Raw genomic sequence first — 27,521 nt, forward strand, 5'->3', positions numbered from 1 at the left:
GCTTGAGAGTTTTATTTTCGCATCCAAAACAAGCTTATTTCGGACAGTCGAGTAAAAAATGTGCATTTATCCAGGTGCGAACGATGGGTGCCGAGGAAGGGGTAGGATTGCACCACGGCCATTATCCCAGACCGACAGGCAGGCATCTCCCATGCTAATGGGTCATATACTCTACCTTTGTACACCAAAGCTACGCAAAGCTCCCATTGCTATTACACTCTAGGGGCAAGTACAGTATACTCCCCGTAATTCAAAGTTGGTTCATATCAAGTGTGGGTGCACTCTCGGCAACCAATTCAAAGTTGGTTCATTTCAAGTGTGGGTGTAGTCCCGGCAAACACGAACAATGGCACGGAAAAAAAAACAAACAAATATTGCGCGTTAATTGTAAGGCTGTGCTAAAATCCTGATTAATTTTAAGGTTTTTTAGCTTATGGTGACTGACCCGAGGAGCAGGGTGTGCCAAAGTGTGGTACACCATTCTCTCGGTCCCTTTATGGAATGAAGAGACTGAGCAGTCAAGTGCGGCCACACCAACAAGCTGCGGTTTGGCCAATACTTCAAGCTCTAGTTTCGGATTCCCAAGGCTTCTTCAGCTTCGGGGATCCGAAGCCGTGTCCGTTATATTGTGCCGTCGTTTCACAGTTTTACGTGTGCCAGTGCTGGCACAAATCGAGTCCTGCCTTGTGTAGATGCCAATGCCCGAGTACGAGAAGTGTAGAGTCCTGACCTCATAAAAAGTGGAATGGACGTGCATGTATCTCCTTTGGTAACGAAAATGCTTGGGCGCAGAGCATTGTCTCATCGCATCCGAGACAACAAAAATCCCTTTCCCTTCCTAGGCAAGTACACTAATGAATAGTTTGGTTGAAGCATTTTTTTTCTTTCAAGAGTATACGTATTTGGCGATATGCACGAGTTTCAATCTACCAAGTCAAGTGCATGTCAATGGCTTCCCTATGCTGCAATTCTGTATGCATCCAGTCTAGGCAATGGCAAGAAGGCAAAAGCATTCTCTACCTAAAGCCAGGCCCAGCAAACTGGTGGGTGCAATTTGGGCTGCGCACACCCACGCGAGATCCCCAGCCCCCCTGTGCGTGCCAGCGAGGGGGCTCCCCCGGTCAGAAGGTGAGGCCCAGAAGATGCTGATGTGAGTGCTGGTGTCTATGCTGGTACGGCTGCTGGTATGTCTGCTGGTATGGCTGCTGGTATGTTTGCTGGTGTGTGTGCTGGTAAGTCTGCTGATGTGCTTGCCATGTCTGGTGGTGTGCTTTCTGGTATCCTTGCTGATCTGCCTGCTGGTATTTCTGCTGTAGTATATTCTGGTATTCTTGCCGATATTGCTGGTCATGTGCCCGCTGTTGTGCCCACTGGTACGGCTGCTGGTGTGCCTGCTGGAGTGGAGCGGCCCCGCATCCTGCCCAGCATGGCGGGGGGCACTCCACTGGTGCCACACTACTGTTGGTCTCAACGGCAACCGGTGGCTGACTGGCCAGCTTGTGCACCAGCGTCGCCGAACCAAACAGGGTCAGGGTTGCCGCCACGTAGGCAATGGCCGACACCACCATCACCTGAAAGAGATAAATGCCCCGTCTGCCTCATGCTTGTGCCAATGCAATGATGGCACACCCGTCTGTTCCGTGCCTGGCAGCACAGCGAGCCAAACTGGGGCAACATTCACCCAAAGGAAATGAAACTCAGAGAGGCAAGTTAGTCTTTCTTAGTGTAGCAACGAAGAAACCAATTTTGGTCCCCAGCAAAGAAATCCAATGCTTTGCAACAGAGGTCCTTGACATTCCAACTGGCAGACGCTCCAGTTACAGTGAAATATGATGCAGAACATTCAGCAGACTGCCAAAAAAATGCTGGATTTGAGAAAACAACTATTGAGAATACTTTCTTGTGGGGACGTCAAGAACACTAGAACACCTGGGCTCGGAAAAAAAAAGATGTTTCCTGGTGCATTTAGCATTTTGACAATATACTCAGGGTTCTAGGTTACCACATATAACTGAAGGAATCTGGAAAACACTCGACATTCGCCAGGAAAGTTTTAATCAATTCGGATTCGTGTGCTCCAATATGGGAGACGGCTGTGATATAGAAAGACTTATGGTCAGATTGGCAGTATAGCCCCATGTTTCAGTACAATAAACATCATCCAAATTGAGAACTAAATACATACTTTTCGTGCAAGACTCATCACAATTTTGGGCACCGGAGAAAATCAGCCATCTGCATTAGGTCCATACAAAAGCATGTCAAACGAGCAAAACTACACACCAGATCTCGCCACCCCGCCGTCTCCTTCTGCACGATCGAGCCTGTCTGCTATGGTCAGTGTTACCATGGCAACAGAATATCTTTTTATGGAGGAACGCACAAACACAGTGTCTGGAGCCAGCAACAGGAGGTACCAGTTTCCATATCTCGTCTAAACGTTAGAGCGCAGCACTAGCCAAGGTCGGACATGCTGCTATGGAGGTCGACGCTGAGAGGGGAAAGCAGGTGCCTAGCAAAATCCTTCCTATGCTTTGCACACATCCGGGCCTGAGATTATGTTAAAAGTTTGCCCAAGCAAAGCAAACCAAAGTGAGGGGTGACTGCACGCAGCGTGGTCTGTTTGGCAGCCTGGCTTGAAGCCCAAGCTAGCGTTGCCGCGTTGGTAGGGGACAGCATTCAGAAGGTAGCGTGGCTATAGCTGGCTTCAGAAGCTGAGTTTCCATCTATTGACCATCGGCAACCATAGTAGACGGACTTTATCGTGCGGAAGGAGGCGGTGGGGTAGTGAGATAACATGCATAGTTGAGCTCTTTCGCTGTGCTTTTCAGTGGGCAGAATGTGAACAAAAAGAGTTAAAAATAAGAGTTTAACGCAAGTGGTTCATTTTTCCCAGCGACAAATATCTTGATGAGCCTTACACAAAAAGCATATTGTTTTGGCCACCCCACAGCTGATCTTCTGGAACACGGGGCTAAAGTACCAAACTGTCGGCTTAGGGACACTTTACGTTACTCTCAGCCATCACATAGGACATACTCCTCAGGTGTGGGCAGTGTGCCCTTCAAAACTGTCAGGTAAAGTCCACTCGTCGCCTTGGTGTCGACCAGTGCCACGAAATGACGAATCAACCAGTGGCCAGTAGTGACCTGCTGCGGGTTTAGTCTCTTATGCATCTCTATGGGAGACATATTGCCTTTTAAAGTGATACTCCTTGTGTGCTGCATTATGTAAAACTTGGGACTTACAATATGCATGTCGCTTCAACATGTGTAGCACTTTCGTGCCTCAACATCAGCACAAACAGATGTATGAAGGCACTGGGAGAAACCTTGGTGTCTTATTTACAACAAAATACAGCTGCAAATTACTTTGCTCAATCAAAAGTGGCATTTTTCGTGCATAAATTTGGTAAACCTAGTTTTAAAGTAATGGCATCCAGAGAACTATCGTGATACTGCACTCCCCAAGTGCTCACATGCCGAAAATGTGATTTATGCATGCATGAATTTAGTATGTGAATTTAGTCGGCACCCGCACCGCTAGTGTGTGAACGAAACCTTCGAAATCTTAAGAAACAAATTGATGTTTTCTTTTCTGACACCACAATCCATGCCCATTTACCAGCAAACTGTGAGAGCCAGCTGGGGCTCTCATTGAAGTCCACATGCTCCATCAGATCCGAAAAGAGTGTCCCTTTTCGATTCAAGCACAAATGATTTCCGTGTTTTTTTTTTTTTTTTAGGGCGACTGCTTTTATTTTTTTGGGGGCTTCAGTTCACGAAGATGATGCAAAAGTGCCCGATGGGACAAGAGCATGGCGGCAGCCTCTCGTTTCGATGCCTAGTACCCAGCATGCACCCGTATTCCGTCATGCATTGGTTCGTGCGTGCATGTTGGAAGATCAGGAGACATGAAATTGTCAAGTGGAAAGCTTGCGCTGGAGGTGTGATGACAAAAAGACCTCTTAGCCATTCTCGGTTCTTGTCTCGGCGATGCCTTGTAGCTCATATCTGCCACGTGGTATCTGCCTAATGGGACAGTGAACCGCCACTGAACTACCAAACGTGATTGAACCGAAACCAGACATCCGGCAAACTCCATCAGTGCCATCTGTCGCATGCGACATGAATGAAACGCCATGAAATAGATAGCGCCATCTGGTATAATTGACTAAAAGCCCAGAGTGAGGAGTTTTGTTTTACCGTAAAAACGAAACTAGGGTTACACAATCTTGTTGTTGGCATGCCGGCTACAAACTTTGAGGCATTCTAAACAAAATAAATTATAAATTACTGCAAGCACCCCAAATCAAAGAAACTTCAGCGTACAGGACTAAAGCGAAAGATTGAGGCCGTTAAAGAAAGCATGTGAGGGCGTGCGGTATTCTTGTTGTGTACTCGTGAACAAAACCGAACGGTCGGACTGACGCGGTTGCCTGTGAGTAAAGATGCGTTTTGAATTTCTAGCCGTCAACACTTCGACGAAATTGGTTTCGACATTTATGGTGACAAAACCCGGGACCTTTAACAGTCCCCATGGCAAATGACTCGATGGCAAATGACTCATCGAGTCATTTGCCATGGGGACTGTTAAAAACAACATTTCTGCACCTTCATTATCATCGACAAAGACAGAGGTCGAATTCTTAACACCAGAGATGACTAGAATATTGACACCTCGTCGTGACGCTACAGCTTTTTAAACTTTTATATTTATAGTACAATTCCCTTTTTGGACTGCAAACAAGAATAATTCCGCATTATCACTGACAATGACCAAGGTTAATTCTAAGTAATCGAAAAATAACTAGATTACTGATGCGCTTTTTAAACTTTTCTTTTAGTGTATTCCCTTTCCTTTATAACTAGTATTTCCTTTCCCTCTTTGAGAACGTTGAGACCCTTGGGGGGCGGTTTTATCGTTGTGCCATTCTATGTTGTTGCTAAATGAAAGATGTCCTGTTCCCGTCCTCGTCCTCTCTGTTTTATACTTTCAAGTTTTGTATGTATGGAAGAATAGTATCCTTACAAATTTTCAGCACCCCCCCCCCCCCCCGCCTCCCCCCCCAAAACAGAGTTCTGGATCCCCCCCCAGGGTCGCTAAACTCGTCAACAAAAATATTCTTTGTGTTATGACATAGTGGGGGGAGGAGCCGAAAGATTGCCGCGAAGTTTTCTTTTCTCACAAACCCGCAGATCCGTCTGTCTTCATGACGTTTTTCATTCAGGGGACGAAAAATTCCTACGCCTCCCTAGGCACCGAACAAGAGCAGCACTAGAGAGTGCACGGAGACGATCGTGGCTCATACGTGCGACGTCACAACAAAGGTTATCAGCTGCGACCGTCATGTTTGATGGTCTCTAAAAAGCACGATGGATGCTTGGGAATTGCATTTTAAAATCAACACTGTCGAAGTTGATAGTCTGGTATCGTTCTTATTTCCGCCGATAAAGCGGAATTTACTAAAAAGCATCCCTGCTGTTCTTTTGATTCATCTCGGCCTTTCGAATCTGGCCAAAGTGTAGCCCGACGTGGCTAGGTCACAATCAGCCGACTACCGTTGTCCACTTTTGGGCGAATTTCGCTTCCGGGCACTTGTCCCTACATCGGCGGGATAAAATCATTTTATGGTAGATACTCGAAGATCAGTCAGTTGGGAATTAAGTATGTTTATCAACGGAAATAAGGAAATAAAAGCAATGTCAGGTTGTCAATATTGGCGGTGATGCTTCAAGAACGCAAGGACACTAAACTGGACATCGTCGATTTGAACACGCACCATCAAATTTGTCGTTCACAGCTGATAATCCTGACTCCATCGTCAAAGGTATCAACTATAAAATGAAGTCACTGAACGCGCCCGCACACTATATACGTGCCCTGGCACGAGTCTTTTGCTTGAAAGTCTGTCATGGCCACTCTTGAGTTCATGGAACACGAGCCATTTTAATTCCAGAATCTCTTGAACCGTTATTTTGAAAATTGCAGGCTGTGCTGTTCCTCGTCATTGCTCATTGGAACACCTCTAAGCAGGGTCGTCGAAACAGGAGGATGGGGAGGGGGGAGGATTTAGCCCCCCCTCCCCCAGTTGCGTCGAAAGAGGGGGCAAGGGGCACAAGGGTGGAAGGGGGGGGGGGGGGGGGGGTATCGCCCCAGCCCCGAACCACCATAGCATTTCAGAGAGTTATAATAAAGTATTAGGGGAACGGAATATCCCCCTTCTTCACCACCCATCACCTCCTCTCTCTCTCCCAAACAATTTCTACGGCCCTTCTTGAGACTCCTATTTGTATGTGCGTGCGTATGTGCCTGTGTGTGTGCGTGTGTGTGTGCATGCCTGTGTGTATGTGTGTGCCTGTGTGCGTGCCTGTGCCTCTGTGTGTGCGTGCCTGTGTGTGTGTGTGTGCGTGTTGGTCGTACATTAATTCTTTCTTTAGAGCGCAGCTCTTCGGCGCCTGATTCCGGGTTTCGCGGCGTCGGCGTCGCCTTCGGCGTAACCGGCCCGCTAAATTTAGCGCGAAATTGACGTCACATGACCTCAACACCAATTCGATTCTCAGCTAAGTGACTTCAATGCCAATTCACTTCTCCGCTAGATTGTCATGTGATGTCCTTTTCCCCGCTAAATTTAGTGGAGAAACTGAATGGGAGGAGGAGGGAAGGAGAGGAAGAGGGGAGGGGGAGGTGCATAACCTCCTCTCTGTACCCTCCCTTATTCCTCCTCAAGAGTTGAGCTCTAATTTCGCATTACAAAGATTTGTAAACGCCTTTAATTTTTTTATTTCCTTTTCTTCGGCTTTTTTTTTTTTTTTGTTATCGCCCGTTTCCCCTCATCTTTCAGACATTACCGACGTCTTTACACAAACCGCCTGTGGGTGACCCCCGTGGCGCTGTTGACAGTGGTGGAAGATGAGCTCTATAAAGCCGCCCGCGTACACCGCGCACGGCTCTACAATATCACAAAGTTCAATCTTCGCCTCGATTCCGAAGCGAAGATTTTGGCCTCAAATAACTCCTGCCCAAAGTTGTGAAACGTCACTTTGTCGTCACCGATAACTTCCACAAACCACGATCTTGCGACGAGAAAGTTCAGAGTATTTACCGGCCGCCTAGGTACAATCTACGCATCATTGACTCTAACGCGGCGTAGGGATGTAGGGACACTCGGGTGAGACGTCATCAGTGCAGCCGTTCAATCGGCTGTCACCACGATGTTGCTCACACGCGCTTCGATGGAGCTCGCTACGACTTTGTGTTTTACATTCTCGCTGGAATTTGAGCACCGAGAGAGCTTGGATGATTGACACCTCGCTCGGCTTGACGTCAGTGTCGCGCGAGTCCAATTAGCGTGTTCCACAATTTTCGGACACAAAGTTGTGCTCGACAAGTTTAGCTACCCTGGATGCAGCCTACCAAAACAAAGTGTTAGTTGAAGAAGAGTTCAACACCTTACTGACTCGTCTCAACGCACAACACAGTCAGCTGACTGAAACGAATACTGCCATCGAACCGTTGCTGGCAGTGGGTGGTGCGGAACAAGAATAAGCTCGCTTCATCAAATACAATGACCGAATCGTCACCCACTACACAAGACTTGCCTTTGAAGTGGGGACGTTTCAGGGAAGAGCTGGAACACGAGAGCCATCAAGTGCAACTGGCAACGTTGTCCCTGTTGAAACAATTAAAGTCAAGCTGCCTAATCTCAAACTGCTCAAGTTCAATGGACAACATCCACAGTGGAGACCCTTTTGGGAACAGTTCGAGCAGGTCATCCAGAACAACTCAGAATTGTCATCGGCCGATAAGTTTCACTACCTCAGATCTGCATTGTCAGGGGAAGGTACAGCAGTAATCCCCAGATTGCCACCAACAGCAAGCTGCTACGAAGATGTATCCTGAGGACACGATACAGCGACAAGGCACTGCTTGTGGATGACCACATGATGAAACTAGAGGAACGACAGCCAATTCGTTCTGCGCAAGATGTTTGAGGGCTCCGGCGACTACTTGATGACCTACAGGCCAGATACGTGAACTGAAATCACTAGGGGTGTACAAAAGATTAATTTATGACTGCTATGTCCCCTGATACTTTTGCTGATTCCAGAGTCCTTCAACCTTCAACAGAAAAGTCCTTCAGACAAGGAACAGTTTTGCTCAGATATTTGGAATGAACACAGCTTGGCGAAGAAAACGAGCAAGCACAGGAACAACGACAATGAAAACACTGTCTGCACTCCGCGATTCTTGCATATTGAAGCTGAAAGTAGAGAACGAAGAGCCTCGACAAGAAAAACAGAATTCAAAAGTTCAAGACAAACGGCAGGTAAAGAGGGTGGAGCAGCAGCTCAAGCTCTAAATCCCAGGACTAAACTAGGGCATTGCAGAGGAACGGCCTCAATGCTTTTACAGCAGACAGACAGATCGAGTTGTTTTTTCTGCGAGTCACCAGACCACAACATAGAACTGTGCGAAGCAAAGATGGTTCTTACAGAGAAAAGAAAAATCTCAATGAGTGCTGAACGGTGCTTCAGGTGTACAAAGAAAATAATCTTGCTAAACAATATAGGTAAAGAGTAAAGAATTTCTCGCTCAACAATTTCTTGCTCAATCAGACAACATGCATCGGCCATGTGTGATTCAGCGTTTCAAGCAAGGTCCAGAAACGAACAAAGGAGACTTCTCCCACTTCAGTCGCCCTGCAATCTACAGTTACTGAAGTGGTCGAGAAAACTGTACTTCTGAAGGCCACGACAGTTTGGAGCTTGGGACATCACCAACGGATTCTTCTGAGAGTTCTTTTCAACGACACCAGTGAGAGGCCACTCGTCACAGAACTGTCTCGAATACGCGGATGCAAGCATCTGGACAATGAGCGACGGACATGGGGAGCGTTCGGTGACAATAAACAGAAAGAAACTTCTGCAGAGTTCTCATAGCACTTGAAAATAAGAATTGAGAAGTTTTCCATCTGGGAGTACTCGAAACGAGTAGGATTTGTGGTCAACGACTACCCCACCCAAAGCAAGAAGTATGTCACGAACTACCGTAAAATACCGAGCAAGCGCTCACTCAAAATTATGGGATAATCGCGGAAAACTCGGGGATGGGCGCTTGTTAGGTCCGAGAGCAAAAATGCAGAAGGATAGCATAGTCAGGTGGGCCCTTGCTCGGCCCGACCACCGAATTCAAAATGGCGGCCATTTGATGATAAGGCATCATCAACCTCTTTACTGAAGGCTGGCGCCCCATCACTCAGCTTGCGTTTGAGCCGTGATCTTTGGTGGTTCTGTTGCAGGAGCAGTTTGTATTTTGAGTCCCACTCGCGCACTCTTTTACGGTCAATCTTGAATTCACGCGATGTCCGGCTTACATTCTTTCTGTGGCGCCTATGCCACTCAACAACTTTGACTTTCCTAGTGACCGTATACGAGTGCATCGTCCAAACAAGCGAACCGAGCGAACGGAAGCAATGCAGCGCAATGAACACGGAACTAACCGAACCACCGAACAACAAGCGGAAGCAGAGGCACGCGGGCACACGGCACGTGTGCAGCACACGCGCTAAGCTCCGTGCGGCTTTCCATTTGCTAGATCCTCCTTTCCAACGTAGTGTATCTTCACTGCTTCACTCGTGCCACCGTGCCCTTGCCTCTCTTCCTTTGTAAACCAGCCCGCCTGATCTTTTGTTATTTCTGCCATTTGACCTCGATTCCCGTGGCGCCGGAGTGTTGCCGTGTTGCGCCGGAGTCCTTCGCCCGCGCTGTCGTGATTCAGAACTAGTGCCGGTCGCTTCAACTTCAGGAGATAATGGCCGTCCGCGGCGACTGGGCGCTTGCCATGTCCTTCACATATTTTTTTTTAAATTTGCCTAAAAAGGGGGGGGGGGGGGTTGATGTGTCCTCTGTTTGTTTTTGAGATCATTCAAAAATAGGGGGTGGGCCCTTAATATGACATGGGCCCATGCTCGGTATTTTACGGTAGGAGCAATAAGATACATGGCAGCAGACTCTTTCTGTGACCATGATGAACCAACAGGCGTGGACGTCCTGATTGGTGTGGACTGCCGTTAGATTTCGTCACAGGCCATGTAAGGAGACACGACAGAAAACTTTGAGCAATTGAGACGTCTCTTGGCTGGATTATACAAAGTCCAACCGAACTCTCCGCACTTGCAATCCAGCGTACACAAGTAGTCAAACTGAAGGCCACAACGGACAGTGCAGATGTATCTGAAGCCATGCAGAAGTTTTGGGACCTTGAATCTATGGCCATGCATGGCGAACCTTATCCTGAGAAGAAACCCGTAACAGTCTTTTACCAAGAAACAGTCAGAATGAACTCCTCTTTCAGGTGGCGCTTCCCTGGAAGCCCATGGTTACATTCAAAGACAACAAAACAAGTTGCTGAGAGGAGGCTCCATCATTAAATGTTTTTTCCCAATCTTTTTATTTTTATTTTATTTTAGCAACAGTATAATAATATTGCTAAACATGGCATTTCATAAAATATGGGCCAATTCACTACTGCAAAAAGTATGCATCATGCAGAAAAACTTTGATGTCATATATAGCCTCTGCCAAAGGGCCCATTTAGAAAAATTAATAGCATTTGGTATAATTAGGTTATTAATTATTTTTCAGTATAATTACGTTTAAAATGACCGAATTTAAAAGCATGGTTTCAATTAGAAGCTCTATGGGTATCATAGAAAACCACCAGGGCAGTGCTCTTTACAAAAACATCAAGCATGCGCAACATTTTACAATGTTTCAAAAAAACACAAAATCAGTGTGCAATTATAGGTTTCGGCTTCTACTAAAAGCAATTTCACGGCAGTGGTCCGGCACCTCTGTGGACAAAGCATGCAACCAGCACTTCGCTTCCCTTGTATTGGGGATGGAAGTGTGGTGCAAACCGGAGAAATTAATGGATGCGCTGCTTGAACGGCATTGCAAGAATAGGATTCTTGGGTTCACCTCCGTTATGCAAGGAATGAGTGGGGGTGCACGCCAGTCACAGATGTTGGCTAAGGGGGGGGAGCCAAACTGCTGGCATGGAGGTGCGTTTTGATGAAAAACCGAATCTTGAAAACGCGTCCACATTGAGCATTTTTTCAGAGCTCCATAAAAGGCTGGCATGCTTCGTACCTTTATCATGGGGTGGATTTAGTAATTTTCGACGATGCCCAACAAGTTTCAAAATGAATCCATACCTATAAACTTAGTAATTAAGAACCTAACAGCAACGAACAGTATTAAATTTTTTAAATGGGCACTTTTGGCAGAGACCAATACGACATCAACCTTATTCACCGAGATGCAAACTTTTCGCAAGAACGATTTGGCCGGCGTTTTACGAGATATTGTGTATACAAAATATATACCAATAGAACAACATATTAAACTCAGATGAATGCCATATTTCTAAGACAGAGGAAATTAAGGGAAGTAACCTCCGATAAATGCCAAATTTACAACTCAAATTTACCTCCAAGAAAGACTCTCCCAATTATACCACCCGGAAAACACGCCAAACAAATGAGCAATCTTTCGTGAATCCGCAGTACAGTCACAGTCACAATAAAGAATTTTCTATCGTGACGTCACAGCAGCTGTGGCCATCTAGTGGTCACTACTTGAGACACGTACGGACTGTGTTTATGAAATGCCAATAAAGCAGATTTTCAAAGCTGTGGCGAAGCCCTGTGGTAACGCGCCCGCTTCACATGTGGCAGACCCAGCTCGAGAACACCACGACGGCGAACAATCTTTTTCGAGCATTTGAAGACATTGAAGACGGACGCCCTACGCTGACAACTATGGCTGCAACGACAACAGATGTCATTTCCAGTGGTGGGAAGAAGCCGTAACGGCAGTTGCCGTAAAAGTTGCACACAAGTCTCTTCGAGGGCAAGGCAGTTCCCTACATTGCTGCCTGGAAAGTTGTATTAACGTAAGCACCAACCTGTGGCCCCGCTCTTGTGCATCTTTCCGAATCTTGGTCGGAGTAAGATCACTTGTCTCGTTCCATTCACAATCTCCGGCACAACAAACATATCCTTGCAACGGGTGCGAAAACTAAATGCAACTGGTAGAACCTTGCAGAAACATGCCACCCACTTCATTCAAGCAAAAGAGAGGGAAGACAAAAAAAAAAAAAAAAAAGACGGATGCACCGCCGGCACACGTGCTCAGACAAGAGTGTCACTTTCTGAAGAGCTGAACGACCTGTTCCCATTCAGCAGGAAATGCTCCTCACCTTGATGACACCGTCGTAGACGAGCAGCCAGCAGTGCCCTAGCGTTGCACCTTTACTCAGCGCAGAGATGTCTGTGTACGTGGACCAACCTCGTCTGCAAAACTCCAGGTAGGCTATCCTGCAAGGGCAAGAACTCCGTGTCATGCCTCTTAGTGGCTCCCCACTTGCACGGTGGAAACGTGCATTTACTGGCTCGGAGCAGAAGGGATACGAAACCACGGTGTCTGAGATGCGTCTCCAACTGGAGCATTTACTGCACCCCCATCCATGTTCCCCGCATTTTTGCCCAACGATGTCCCACCCGTGTCATGCCCTGCCACAACCCTGTCGGCAGGGGCGGATTTAGAAGGGGGTCCAGATGTCCTGACCCCCCTCTTGATCTTTGCATGTGTAAAATTTAGGACGTGAAACGAGGGGGAGGGGGAGGTTCCTAAACGTATGGTACGCTGACCAACACCTGACCCCCCCCCCCTCAGGAAATTCCTGCATCCGCCCCTGCCTGTCGGTGGCACGGCAGTGGAAGGGGATACAATAGACGCCCATTCTACCGTAGGCATCCCTCCAGGTTAACAGTTCACGGGTTCTTTGACAGCTGAGCATTGGGCTCCAAGCATCCTAAAAAACCAAACAATACATTCATACGTGGCAGATTTCTATTAAAATCAGTATTGAAGACTGTCGCAGACACCAGAAAGCACCGTCACACGGATTGTAACCTATGCGTATAAAGAATGGTAGATGAATGCTGCTGCTTAGTGGCAACAGATTCTTTGCCTCTCTTCATTAAATCAGAATTTAATGGGAGATTAGTTAATTCTTGGATTTCGAAGCTTTGGCTAGGTGGCACAAGCCGCCGCCCGATTACGAGGGTTCAGCCGCATCCATTCATCCAAGGGCTTCTCCTCGCTCGACAACACCCCTCGGAGTCAGCGATATAGTTCCGAGGTAATATCTTCAATACAGATTTTTATAGAAAAAACGGCCACACATGAACGTAATAATTGAAAACGAGGGTGTTCGTGAATAGATATGGATAGTTGAAAAGAGAAAACATTGAGGACAACGACAGAAACAGGACTTCTTATATGAAAAAAGTCTTGTTTCCGTCGCTGTCCTCAATGTTTGATTCCTTCAAGCATTCGTATGAATGTAATGTTTGGTTTTTTAGGATGCATAAAGATCATAGATTGAGTTAAAACCATGAAAAGACTATCGCAGAAAGTGCTTTCATTTCCTTTTAAGCTTTGTAGAAGCAGCACAGACTGCCCGATGCACAGTGCCCACTATACAGGCGTCACTTCTCCAGAATGCAACAGTGCCTAATGAGAAGCCAACAAAACCACCCAGACAGACCATAAAGAAGAAATATGCCAAACATTCAACACTCTTAGTGTTGAATGTGAAACTCAAACCAAATAAAATGTTTCACAAAAAAAAAAAAGTGTCAAAATTTATGTTTGTTTAATGCCATAATGAAGCACACAAAACTAGAAAAGATTGGAAAGGCACATGCACAACCAACACACTGAGCATTTTCCTTTCAGCTTTCATTTTTGAGTTCTGTGCAGTTCTTGCTCATGTCTCGTCTACCAACTGGCATCGTTCACCACTTCACTCCAGCAAAAGGAAAGTGCTGGAGGCCATGATTACAAGTTTTGTCGATGAGAAAAAAATTAACCTTGGGTGCAACAAAATATGTTGCGGGCAGGCACAAAGACGAGACACTGGTCTTACCGATGTTCCATGCCCTCGAGCACGTGTGTGAATGTCTCGGGCTTCACATAGAGGTTCCAGTCCTGCAAGAAAAAAGTTGGGAGGCATTCGGTATGGCGCCAACCGGCCTTCGCAAAAAGTCTGACTTGTCTCGAAACTAATTGAAATCGCAAATATAGTAGACGGACCACTGTAGGTAAAGACAAATCTGTTTACTCAGGCTTAATAAAAGTTATAATTAAGTTTGTGGACCAATAACTACGGCCGCTTTTACTAAAAAAAAATTGCCATTTTTCTATGCATCGCTTGCACTGACGTCACATCAGCTTCCACTGTCGTGGCCTTAGTGGTGAGTGCGTCTTATCTGCAGCGTACATACGTTTCAATGCGAAAACAACAACTGCCCCATGGAGCTAGCCGACGTCACCAGCTTTGAAGTTGTGCCAAACGGCACCTTAAATCCTTTCTACAAGTGAAGCCAGCTCCCAGCTATGAACAGACGCGAAAAACCTAGCCAAACGGCACCTTGTTTCCCCGATCCCAAAGGAGCAAAGTAAAGCCGATGGATTTCGGCTTCAGTCCCACTGGCTGGCACGTGTCAACGAGGCTTCCATTGGCCGCAACGAGTCAGTTTCAACGATTGCCACCCCCATGGCACTGCGTGTCCCCGAGGCAACGGCTCCACCGCTCCACGCCCAAGGTCAGCGCAAGCACTTGACCGTCAACGCAAGTAGGCCGCAGACGAAAGAAGGGAGCGGAAGAGCGGCGTCTATGCTTTCACATTTACAACTCATAGGAAGTGCTTAGGTGTACCTCGAGCCTCTTTCTTGGCGAGAACCAGTAGGAAGTGATGTGATGACGTCACATGCAAAAATATTGAGGTGGTCTAGTTGGGTAAGCATTATGAACAATACATAGCACGAAGGCAAGACAAGGACAAGATCACACTTTTGCGTCCTTGTCTGACCCTTGTGCTATTTATTGTTCATAATGGTCACATGCAACTCATGTGTAAGAGTGCAGCGGGGTTATTGAATGACGCATAAGGTTGAAACCTTAGGCCATTCAACACTATTTCAGTTTCCATATTATGACCATTTGTCTAACTTTGAACATATAAAAGAACAAGATATTCTAAATCTTTTTTAAAGCGTGTCTAAAATCAAAATAACAAAAAAGTGCAACCATATAGGCATGTGTCATCCCATTGAGTACTTCAAAGAAAAAATAGGAAATTATGATAATGAAGATATCATAGAAGACATAATACTGGCCACTCCACTGTAGCAACTCGCTTTTATCAGGTGAAGCTATGGGTAATAAAAAATGCGGTACATTAAATTTCCTGCACAGCTTTCGGTAATCAGTCGTAAAAAAAATTTCCGCTATCAGGCAACGCTATCAATTTTGCCAGCAAAAATTGGTTGCTGCAGTTAGATTTCAAAATTCCAATAAAATAGAAATTCATCAGAAGGTGAAGATGTTGTCTTCACCTTCTGACGACACCAATAACCGAGACAGAGAAATTCACCAAGCGAAACTCGGTGCGCACGACACAATGCGGCCACGCAACTCAGTTTTGTCACCTCCAGAAACCCAAGAAACTGCGACACAGGAAAAAAAAAAGAGGAATCAAAATGTGGGTCCCCCTCCCAAGCGAGGCTGGGTGAGGAAGGCAAGGCCAAACAGAAGACAAGGCCTCACGTCACTGTTGGTGGATCTCGGATACGCCCCAAGCAGCAAACGAGCCACCGAAGCTCGGCAACAGTACGCTGCAATGCGACAGTCTTACGCCTCAGCAATGGTACCTGCCAGCATCGGGTTTGTCGAAAGACGCTGTGAGATGTGCTTGCAGCAATGCGGACGAGAGCAGGGCGGTGCTGCGTAGATCCACTAGCGACGATGTCGAAGCGGGAGAGGCACATGCACCGCTTTCTAGGTCAGAGGTCCTCAAACTCTTTGATCTCGAGAGTTCCCCATTAACTTAAATTTTGCAAGAACCTAATTTTCGCGAATTTCGCGACTCAAGAAATATTGCAAAGAATTAGTCTCGCAAACACGTCCCTCCATGATGCACAACTCCAAATCGCAAACTTTCGGGCCCGTGAAAAGCTTCTGAAATTCACTTCCCAAAATTTGCGACATTGAGCCCGCAAAAATAGAGTCATTTACGGTACGTGGAACGGGCAATCGAGGAGCCCTTCCCAATCTCGACATTGATGCAATCGGGCGGTGCAGAAGCCCACAGAACTTGTAAACAACAATGCACATACTAGGAAGCATTTTTGTTTGTAGCAATGCATGTATGAATGGCTACGATCTGCCAAGATGGTGCTTAAACCGGTAGGACGCTTTACTTAGGGGAAAGGATGGCCAAAGGAATTTGACAGTTCGGGACTTCACGGGGGTACTTTGGGGAACAGCCGCGTTCCCCAAGCAGACAGTTTGAGAAACCATGGGTTCTCAAACTGGGTTCCCAAGAGTATCCTTCAAGGTCCACCAAACTCCCAAATTTCCTCGACCATCGCTGCCCCTAATGCCTATTTCCAGTTTAAAGGGATGCTGAACCGGTATTTGAAATCTCATAATTATTGCCCGAGCGGGCTTCACGAGATGGTACTGTACCTAAAAACGATATCCAATCAGACGGATGGGGCCCGAATTATTGTATTTCTTTGAATTTAGAGCGAATCCTCGGCCGGAAGCCGCCGGCACGAGCGAGTCCTTCCGAGTGCAGGCGTAGCGGAACTGACGTGTGCATTCTCGGCGCCCACAGAGCCCCTGGTGCCTCCGCGCATTCTCCTCGTTCGTTGGTGCTTGCCTTGATTCTTCGCTCGGCGGCTGCTCTCAAAGCGGCTGGTGCTAGTAACAATAACAAACACCACCCTGCTTAGCACCTGGCTTGGCTTGGCTCCGTCTGCCTTTTGAGGCGAATGAAAATGCGCACGTCACGAAGCGAGCTTTCCACGACGCTCACCAGGGGTCGCGTAAAATTGTATTTTTCGTGTTTATTCAATTTTATACGCCTTATCGCTCAAAACAACGTCATTTGGAAGGACATGCTATGTATGCCATTGCGACCAAGAATTTCCCCCCAAAATTTCGGTTCAGCATCCCTTTAAGTGCCGTTTTAGCCGATCTGAGCAACTAATTTCTGTATATCTAAGGGCCAGACACTTCCAACTATCTACATCTAATGTCTGTCAGCTTCTGCACTGCTGCACCGATGCCAAGACTAGGAAGCGTTCCTTGGCTGCTAGGAAGGCGGGGATTCCTCGGGACAGAGAAGTCGGAGAAGCGCCGCTTCGGAGCGCCGCGTACCAGGGCGTCGAGGAAGCGTCGCTCGAGCAGGTTCAGGTCCCGCAGGTCCATGCCCGCCGAGGCGGCCCACTCGCCGTTGAAGACCTCGTCCTCCTGGCCATCGTCGTAGAGGAACTTGGAGGCCACCAGCATCGAGACCAGGAAGAGCTCGCAGGGGGACACCGAGGCCAGGTACTCCGGGTTGCGGTGCCGCAGCTGGTCCAGGTACACCACCGCCAGCATCAGGGAGCATGGCGTGATGCACGCACGCCTGCGGATGCCAGACACCCCCGTATTCACGTGCAACCGGACGATTCGGACGTTACCCAAATGTTTGCCACCGGAACGAGTGCCACGCTGTGCCACGCCCGTTGAACCATTGCAGTCACTAACATACCAAGGGCTGCTTGTACAAAATAAATATGACAAACAAAATGTTGATTTCGACGCTTTCAGTCAAAAAGAAATTGTGAGAATATTTTTAAAAGCAAGACATAGCATGAACTCTATCTGTATATTATACAAATATACTGAAACACCGGTGTTTTATTTCCCATTCCGCTTGTACAATATAAATGACAAACAAATGTTGATTTCAAGGCTTTTAGTCGAAAAGAAATTATGAGAATATTTTATAAGCAAGTCCTAGCATTAACTCTATCTCTATATTATACAAATATATTGAGATATACCAGCGTTTTTTTTTTCCCTTAACTATATGAAACTCTCAAAGCAGAATTTGTACTAATTGTAGGTAGCTAAGTATGCTTTGCTCTGTTATTGTATGTATATACATGTTATTGTATTGCCTCAATGTTATTAATAGTTTTCTCATTCAGTGCCATAGCGTCAAATCTGTTTTAAGTAAAAATCCAACATTCTTGAGCTGCTTGTTGAAGATAAGCTAGGGACAGTATGACTTTCTAGACCCTACGATAGAGCAGCACCGCCAGTTCTAGAAATTGTCTCTTTGGAGCCGAAGTCATGTGGCAAAGCCCCTATGACGAAGACAAGTGACTAACTCAATTTGAGTGAAGGTTTGTTATCTTTTTCCCCTTGGAGGTCATATGCTATACCCAAAGTTTTCCCATCCCAAGTTCAAGATACTGCAGATGATCAAGAAGAGTTGAAAAGAAATAAAAGCTCGAGTTTTTAAAAGCTGTGTTTCCGCATTATTAAGGGGGGACACTGGCTAGAGGTCAAACTTTTGAACTACTGAAGTGATTGGAATGAAATTTTCAGGGGAGATTTAGCTTCAGATGTAGGTGTACTGTGCAAACTTCCAGCTCCCTAGGACAAATTTGCATACCTGCATAAGATGATGTCACTTTTCATTAAGAAATCTATGATATGCAAATGAAGCTAATAAGCATCACTTTGACTGCTTGAATATAAAGTGGGGTACATAAAACCTCGCGCTATCTAGTTTTAATAACCTAAATGTAAATATTTCAGGAAGAGTTATTACCTCAAAATATGTCTTATGTCAATTTTTTAAAACTTAGTTTTTTATCACTGAGGACTTCATCTTAAAACAAAATAAAGTAGATAGCCCAATTCCCCAGTAAATTTCAGTTCAGAAACATCTTGATAGTGATATCCAAATATTTTTACCTTCGAACAAAAGATTCCTTCGTATGAATTTTGCAACAAAAAGTGGAACTGAGAAAAATGCATTTGAACATTGAACTCCTTTACTTTGTTACTGCCTCACAATGTGTTAAAATATTTTATGTCAACGTAACTATTTGGGGTATAGTTATCAAATTTGGTGTAAGAGTGTATAATAAGTTTATAAAACTGAAAACCTTAAAATTGAAAAATAAATTTTTTCAAAAAAATTTAATATTTAGGCCCATGTCCCCCCTTAACACAACTACAATATGCCTAATCATGTCATTTCTAGATATTCACGAAATGCATTTAAGGACATTAATTTTGATATATTTTGCACCATTTTACATAAAGGTGTAAATGTGTCTCTAAAACGTGTTTACTTGATATTTTTCGTAGCTTTTGTTTTGCATATATATCTTCATTGTTAGTTTTAATGTTTTGTGTACATGTTGTAAACCTTTCATAATATAAGAAGGACAAATTATTACTATGTGCATGCTTCGGTGTGAAATTGACGACCGTGAAAAGTGTTATAGTAAAACCTTTGCAATCTCCATGCCTCAAGCTTCAAAATTGCATATCCCCGGGATAAAATTAGCAACAATGTTCAAATATAGCTGAATGCTCTTCCCAAGGACTTCCACGCATATTTTGTATAAAATTATAATAAATATGACCCGGACCATCATTGTACAATCTGAAGTGAAAACACCCTCTAGTAGAATAATTTCAGAAGTTGTAGAACCTCTCACCAAAAAAAGTTAGAAAGTTGTCTAACTTTTTAATGTAATAGTAAGCTCAAAAATTTTCAAACGAATATGTTGGTTGGTTTTTTTCTTAACTTCATATTCCGAAAAGATCTGCAGCCTTTGCCGACAACAACACTCAGTTTCACAGTAAGTGAGAGTGCAGTCAAAGGTTATAAGAATTAACACAGACTGCATACTAAAAATGCAGTGTTGGGAAGTACTTTAAGTGCATTGTACTTAAAGTAATACCGGTACTTTAAAGGGGTAGGGAAACGAAATTCCAGCACTCATTGTTTAGCTTTAATGTGTTGCATGTTGCAGCATAACCTCAAGAATACCAGTCTTTCATTGAAAGGCACAATAAAACTAATTTTAAAGCTAATGAAACAATCTTTCAATGCGCACCAGGTGGATGCATGTGGAGCCTATTTGGGAGGTAATCTAGCAACATTGGGGAACTTTCTACGCAGTCATGACGTAGCAAGCTCCATCGGAGCAGCGCCGCTCTTTGGCATTTTCAGTGATGGAAGTGCAATTTGACCTTTTGGAACAGGCCTTGTAGCAGGCTAAATGTTGTTTTGGAGCAGGTAGTGGCCCTTCTGGAGCAGGGTCCGGCATATGTTGGCTATTACTTGGAAGATGAAATAATGCTGCATTGCTATATAAAGCCCATCTCTATTATTGCAACACAGCACCTGTCGCCTTTTTAAGACAGGATATATGAAATTCAACAAAGTAAACACAAAAAAACATTTTTTTAAAATTCAGTTTATCTGCTCGTCAGATAAAAAAAAATACAATTAAATATGTCACACTGAGTTCTGATGGTACAGGATATTTAGTTTTATCAGCCTGCACTTCTTTTAAGGTATCTGCAGCAGCATCTAACGACCCTCACTGTTGTGGAATGTTTTAGTTCAGATTAGAGTTGTCTTTCGGGCAGCAGCTTCCAATATTGCGGTATCTGATATTCGCTTCAAAAATTTCGATTCATTTTCGATCTGCTGGCGAAGTCACAATCGGATCACGGCGAGTTAACCAGTTGAGTGCGCTCCTTGGCATGCGCCGACGCGCTGCAGAGAAGCGACACCCGCGGAGCAGACACCGCAGACGCGCGAGTCGCGCAGTGCTTTGTTCTCCGAAAAGGACGATGAGGCTTTACCAGCACTACATACAGAGTTTGGTGCAACTCAACTATATTTTATTTCAGCTTCGGTGCGAGCGCAGCCGAAGCTGCAAGCGTGCGCATGGAGCCCGTAACGGTGCCGACACTGCACGAGCCCACGCGCGAGTCAGGAATGCACAGAGCATTGGGCTCCCGCTAGCTTTGACTTCGGTGTTAGCTAGCGCACGGGAGCAGGGCGGGCCAACACTGAAAACATCCACAAGCTCGGCCTTTTTTTTATTTTATTAGATAGGCTGCTCAGTGGGATGGTTCTTCGCTTTGCCTCTGCGGCTTTGGTCTCAGATGTTGCTAACGTTGTTCCTTTTAATGATGATGATAATGCGCCCTCGCAGTTTCGATTTGCGTAACAGTTGCGCCGCGGAAAATATCGCGGTACCGCCACGCGCTCTGACAAGACTTCAATTTCTATTTTTTATTGCTACATCTCATCTCGGCGCAGGCATGGCGTAATTCTTCGGTAAAATGACGATTTGGCGTTACATGTAGCAGGATTGCGTCCTTGGCGCAATTTGGCGCAATTGGCGCAGCACTTCCATCACTGCATTTTAATTTTCCTTCTTAGCTTTCCTCCAGCGCATTGTACCAAACAGTCCAAGAAGACGGAAAGGAGGGACTCCCCTCTTTCTCAGACCCTCGTTTGTGCACCCGGATACAGCCATCCTCCACGTAGAAGATTAGCCTGTTGCTTTTTCCACCCCGTTCAGCCCTAAGCTGACAGTGTTGTGGAAGCTACGTGCTCCTTGGGTCAGCCACACGCTCGTCACCCCGCGGGTACTTCGAACGGCTCGGTTGTAAGGCGTTGACGTTATTGACACCACCACAACGCTGACAACGCCACCAACGGCAAAGCTCATAACCACGCCAGCCTTGCTACGTCCCCAATGCAGGGAATCTTTTCTTTCTGTTTTTGTTTGGGCCGGATATCCCAAGACGCATCGCGCTCTCCGTTTGCTTCTCCTCGAGCGCTTGCTCAAGTGCACCATTTGGAACGAAAAATAGAGCCAGTCGTTCAAAATACAATCCGGCGATAATCATTTACTGTTATTATCCGTCGTGCTTGACTCATTTCCGAACAAAATTTGAATATTTCAGTTTTTGTTTCTATACCCCTTTAAGTAGGTTTAAAATATTTGTACTTTACTTGAAGTACATTCTCCGAGTATGTTCTTGTAATTCACTAAAAGCATAGTTTTCTGGTACTTTGTGAGGAAATGACAACTCCCGACTCCACAATACATTCCCCAAATTTGATCTTGTTAAATTTGTATCGCAAAATAATGTTTTGTCAATTCTGAAGCAGTACTGGGAGGAATATTCTACTCGCATCAGAAACTCAAGCGGATGAATCATGTTCGGTAGTGCCACCAAGCGCTCTCCTGTGACGGTGCTGGTGGGACGTGAGCAGACGACACACTATGTAACAGCACGGTATGTTAGTTTGCATCTACGCCGATTACATACGGTTTACTTATTAAAGAAACATGTATGATCATTTCACGGGTGATCTTTCTAATGAATAACAGCGCCTCAAAGTTGCTTTGTTATATTAAAAGAATCTTTAAAATGTTCAAGCCTCGAGCTTCGCATTACGGCTTGTGCGGCGTGTATCAGGGCTATTCACAGCCCCTATGATTCTTGTTTTTTCGTATCTGTAGAGGCTCCTGTAGGAAAAGGTGTTGCACTCACCAGAGTAAATGACGGGTGTTATCTTAGCTGTGCACATGTGCACAGTGTTGTGCAAATCGCCACACACTTGTTTTAGCTAAATTGAGCTCGTTGATGCCAACGCCTCTAAAAGCGACTTGACAGTTGCTGACGCTTAGCTCGACCCGTATAGAATACGTGGCAAGAAAGTTTGTCAAATCGAGACTTTCGCTCGAAAGGAGAGCAGAAATTTTCCTAACTTCTTAAACCGACGGCTATGGCCGGCAAATTCAGGCAATTGATTAATTTGCTCTTTACAATTTTACTAAGAATCAGGCATTAAGTGCCATTTTTTGGTCCCGCAAAATTGAACATACAAACGAGAGTAATTCATAGCAGGAGTATATCTAATTTTTTTTGAGACGCTGAAGTGTCATCGACCTACTAGATTTAACAGACACGTCGACCGGGCGAATTCAAAAAGGAACCAACTTTGAACAAATGAGAGACCACCACTCGCAGAACATGTTAGAGCCAACAGGATACACAAAGTCACTTTCATTGAAGTGTTTACTACATATGCGACAGGCTCTCGAATTTTGCTTTCCTATTTTCAATTTGATGAGATGTTCCTTCCTTAGTTTTATCTTGTCCAAACCATAATAAAAAAAATATACCCTATTCGCCTTGGTAGATGTTCTGGATATTCAACTTTCATTATCCAGTTTTTTGTACCTGGGTAGAGAGGAGCCAACGAGAATAGCCCACGACCATCCTAGTGCTTCGGACACCTCGGTGCCAAAAGTGTGTATTAGCACAACTATCCGCGCCTCGTTTTCAAGCTTTGGTAAATGTCTTACTACAAATATCACTTCACCAAATAAACGCAACGCGTGAAACCGGCTTTGCTGCGCGTTACCCAAACAGCGCATGAAGCGAGCTGAGCAGCCGACAGATCCAAGATCTGTGCGGAACTTCGGAAATTACTTTTTAGAGGTGCAACGGGGGACAGCGGGGCTTCAACCGTTGGAGGGGCGCCATGAAGCGGCATGTACAGGTGGGCCAAATACGTTAATATTTTTTAATGGGACATCCACTGACTGTCACCACGAAGCGGCGTAAGCGGGGGGAGCCTGGGGGGGTTAATGCACGCCCCAGTGATACACCCCTGTCCCTCCCTGCTCCTCCGAAAAGTGTGACCCGATTCGCACAGTCTGTCCTACCCGCGACGTCACAAACGATGATGATGATAGCAAGAGAAGCGCCCCTGTGGTTTATGCACGCCACCAATAGGACAGATAGAATAAAGTGCCTTATAGGATGATTCTGTTAAAATAGTTTGTCAGTGAGAGTAAAACAACTACACTGTGGCCACCCTAGTTTATTCAATATTCGCCGTCATTTCCGAAAATTTTCCATTACCGATTAAGGGATGAAAAGGCAACATGAAAAATTGTGTTAAAAAGTACTTCTACTTTACTTTGACAATATATTGTATTTATAGTACCTTACCTCAAGTACATTGTGCCCAGTGTACTTACTACTTTACTGAAAGTACAGTGCACCCCATACTTAATGCCGCCACTTGATTCCCAAACATTGCGCTCGCATCGGCTACTTATAGTTAAACTTTTCACCATAACGTTCGGGATGCCTTCTCAGGATGGGATAGAAATCGGGAACCGAAACATGCTTCGATAGTTCAATCTGCCACCGCAGGGACTGTCAAAAACGCCAAATGCCGTGGCGGCATTAAGTATGAGGCGCATAGTACATAATCTCAATTTACTTTGCACTTAACTTGAAGTGCTTTTTAGATGTACTTTACCCAACAAGCACGAGATCACAGCGCATTCATCGCACTTGTTAAGGTCTGTCCAAACAGCACACCTCAGAAATTGTGAGGCGACACAACTCAGACATAAGTCGTGCAACAATCAGCTTCTGTCCGTTTTTTGTTGTTTTCTTTTTTTTGCAAAGAGGAAAGATTTTTTTGTCAAAGTTTGTTTGTGTTCTTCATTAAGGTCTTGAGTACGCTCATCACATGGGACCGGACAGCCACTCACAGGCTCTGTTGGCTGTCAGGCAATCGCTCAAGGCCTCTGCTGCTCTTCAGGTGCCGAAAGGGAAGGGCTATGTTTGAAATCTTGCAGTGCTGGACGCGGGTAGGTTTTTGAACTCAAAAGTACAAAACCCCTACCCTGGAGTGAGATCACGTAAATTTTGGAACATGGTCAAGGATACGAGGGCCCGGCAGAACAGATGGACAGTATTGGCAGGTGACATTAGACGTCAAGTCTGACAAGCACAGAGGTCACCGAAACGCAGAGGGAACGAGGTGGAAAATCGCCATGTTTGCTTGGTAGTGGTCAAACAGACATCAGACTGCCGGATTTGAACCACTTCAACTTCTGACGAAGTTCTGTCATCTCACGATTTCCGAATTGTCTTAATTGGACAGCCCTTTAGCTGGGAGCTGTTTCAGCCCACTCTAAATCCAAACATTCCTGTTTCAGCTCAACTAAAAAAACAACATTTTCATTCTACCTGCTCCCAAAACAACCTTCCTCTATTGACCATTGTCATCTTACCCCTTCACATAAGCACAACTCTGAAAAGATAGACTGACATTTTTTTTCTTCTTTGCATAGTATAAATAAATTAAAACAACAGCCAATAAACATACTCAGTTTGTGACATAATGTGATCATGTTTTTTTGCAAAGAGGCGACATCTGCATACGTGCGACTACTCAACATCAGCAGCGCTCCTACACAGGCAGCTGGTTTGACATTTTGAATGGAACATGGACTGTATGGCGCACCGTGCATTCACGAGGGCGCCCATCAAACCACTCTGGCATACTTGCCACGAGCTGCCTCGCCTCAGACACGATCACATGGTCCTGTCGCCGCGGGGTCGATTGGGATCTCGAATTTGGCTCTTGACGTGCCGCTCTCTCTCAGCCACTGGATGGCGCTGCAGGCGCCCCGTGGCGCCTGCAGCACCATCCAGCTTAAATGGTAAACAAAATGGCTAGGTGGCGTAAGCTACCGCCCGATCCGAAGGGCTCAGCCGGATTCATCCATCCATCCAGGCGTGCGAGGAGAAACCTCCTCGCCCATCGATCGAGATATACTCGGTGGGCCATGGGGCGAGAGGCCTCTTAGAACTCCGGACGAGACCGAAACACAGGCAAGTGGGTGGCGACCGGATCTAGGGTAATCGCGCGACACGAGGCCTGGGGGCCTTCTTTGTGTTTAGCTTTGGGCTTAACGTGCGTTTGTAAATATTTGTGTAATGTCGGGTGTATTTGTAGTTTAGATTGAGTGTTTTGTAGCGTTGTGTTTTTGCACCAATAAACGGGGAGCGGAATCCCACTCCCGTGAAAGAACCAGGCTGGACTCGGGTTGTTGACAGCCCACGTGGGAAATGGCGAATCGGCGGCATATGCGAATTCCCACAACTGCTAATAGTGCACAAAAAAGATACGAGACAAAATAAAGTTGTAATAGCAACTCTTTCTTTCACGTCACATTTGTCTTTTTTTTTTTTACAATCGGTGTGAACAAAAGCATGTCTTCAGGATGCACTAAAGTGAAAGAAACGTGTCCAATACACACCAAACTGGAATGGTGTTCCGAGAAACATTTCGCTAATTAGACGAAACGACAAGGGCGTTTAGAAGATGGGCTCAATCCAAATCGGCTGAAATCGAAGGGGCCTTCATGAATAGCTTGTTGAAACAGGTGGACTGAAATCCTACGGGCTCTTTGAGCATGGGCCGCAAGGTTACAAATCGGGAATGCCTTGCTTCCGGTAACAACCGGTAACATCCCCGCTATTTTGATGCTTTCACAAGGCGTGTGCGTGGATCCACTTCTTTTTTAGCATCTTTCTTTTTTTCATTCTCGGGTCTCAGTTACACGAACGTCGTGGCGCTGCAGCCTCAAGTACGGCACATCCCGTTCAGCTTACTCTGAAGCGCAGGCACTAGCCATCGAAGCTAATCCAAAAGCAGTGCTAGTGCCATGTGACTTTCGGGAGCGGAGTAGCGTTGGACTGCTGACTGGGATATGGCTAGTAGCTACAGCTGCGCTTCATGGGAGGCACTCACTTGATCGAATGACGTTTTAGCGAACGCCCACGTTTCATCGAACGACACTTTAGCGAATAGTCGGACGCCGCGAAGCGGCGTTTTCGGGTGGGCCAAATGGGTTCACATTTTCGTAATGAGTTGCCGAAGACTGTCGCCGCGAAGCGGCGTAAAGCGCAGCGCGACGGATGGGTTAACGCGCGCCCCCGTTATTCGCTAAAACGACCATTCGCTCAAATGTCGCCGTTCGCTAAAATGTCATTCGCTCTTGTGATATGGACCCGCGCTTCATCGTGAGGAATGGTGAGGCTTTGGCGCGCATTCGATCTAGCCAGGGAAAGAGCTCGCACGCACCTGGTCACCGACGCTGCGTAGTGCATGTCGAGGAGCTCGAGTCCGTCGTTCGGGAGCACCTTGGAGAACATTTCCACGGCGATCCCTGCGAACGAGCGGGGCGTCATTCGGCGGGCCCGCCCGAACACGGAGCCCTCGACTTACCAGTCAGCGCCAGCGAGGGTCGGTCCGTGGTAGGCAGCTTGCCGTAGTAGAAACTCTTGCTCATCCGCTCCGACAGGTCCGCGTGGTCCCGGAACACCTGCGGGGCGGCGTCAAGTCGGGTTCGTACTCGTGGCTAGGTCTCGTGGGCCGCCAGCGCGGGGGCCCGCCCGATGACGGCCGTGCGGGCACACTCACCTGCAATTCCGGTCCCAACAGTTCGCCCCTGTCGTCTTGCAGCGAGAGAACGCGAAGCAGGTTCATCGTTGCGGCGTTACGACGCGCTCCGGCTCATGGACGACACACGACACCGTGACACAGGGGAACGCGATGACGCGACCCGCAGAACTCGAGACTGCTCGAAACGGCGAACAGCGAACGCCCGAACACTATTCGGAAAGCTTGCAATGTGTACCATGTGACCACCATCATCATCATTAACATTCATTTACGCAAG

The 27,521-nt window shown here is 46.1% G+C and overlaps 1 protein-coding gene across 1 annotated transcript; it reads right to left on the bottom strand.

The window, feature by feature from the left end:
* LOC8027634 (protein CNPPD1) lies at positions 1-27,517 on the bottom strand. The gene is made up of 7 exons (XM_029972680.4): positions 27,263-27,517; positions 27,068-27,164; positions 26,924-27,008; positions 17,299-17,548; positions 13,999-14,060; positions 12,265-12,382; positions 1-1,571 (listed from the first exon to the last, which is right to left on the bottom strand). Exons 1-7 carry the CDS (start codon positions 27,326-27,328, stop codon positions 1,122-1,124), a joined length of 1,128 nt encoding a protein of 375 aa, XP_029828540.1. The 5' UTR covers positions 27,329-27,517; the 3' UTR covers positions 1-1,121.
* Between the last annotated feature and the right edge of the window lie 4 nt (positions 27,518-27,521).

The sequence above is a fragment of the Ixodes scapularis genome, unplaced genomic scaffold (assembly GCF_016920785.2).
Source record: "Ixodes scapularis isolate PalLabHiFi unplaced genomic scaffold, ASM1692078v2 PGA_scaffold0__279_contigs__length_252992795, whole genome shotgun sequence".
NCBI classification, from domain to species: domain Eukaryota; kingdom Metazoa; phylum Arthropoda; class Arachnida; order Ixodida; family Ixodidae; genus Ixodes; species Ixodes scapularis.

Coding starts and splice junctions, on each gene's coding strand:
- LOC8027634 (XM_029972680.4), bottom strand. CDS start 27,328: ATGAACCTGCTTCGCGTTCTCTCGCTGCAAGACGACAGGGGCGAACTG. Junction 14,061..17,298: donor GACGCTTCCTCGACGCCCTG/GTACGCGGCGCT, acceptor TTTTTCTTGCAG/GACTGGAACCTCTATGTGAA. Junction 1,572..12,264: donor TCTACGACGGTGTCATCAAG/GTGAGGAGCATT, acceptor TATCTCTTTCAG/GTGATGGTGGTGTCGGCCAT.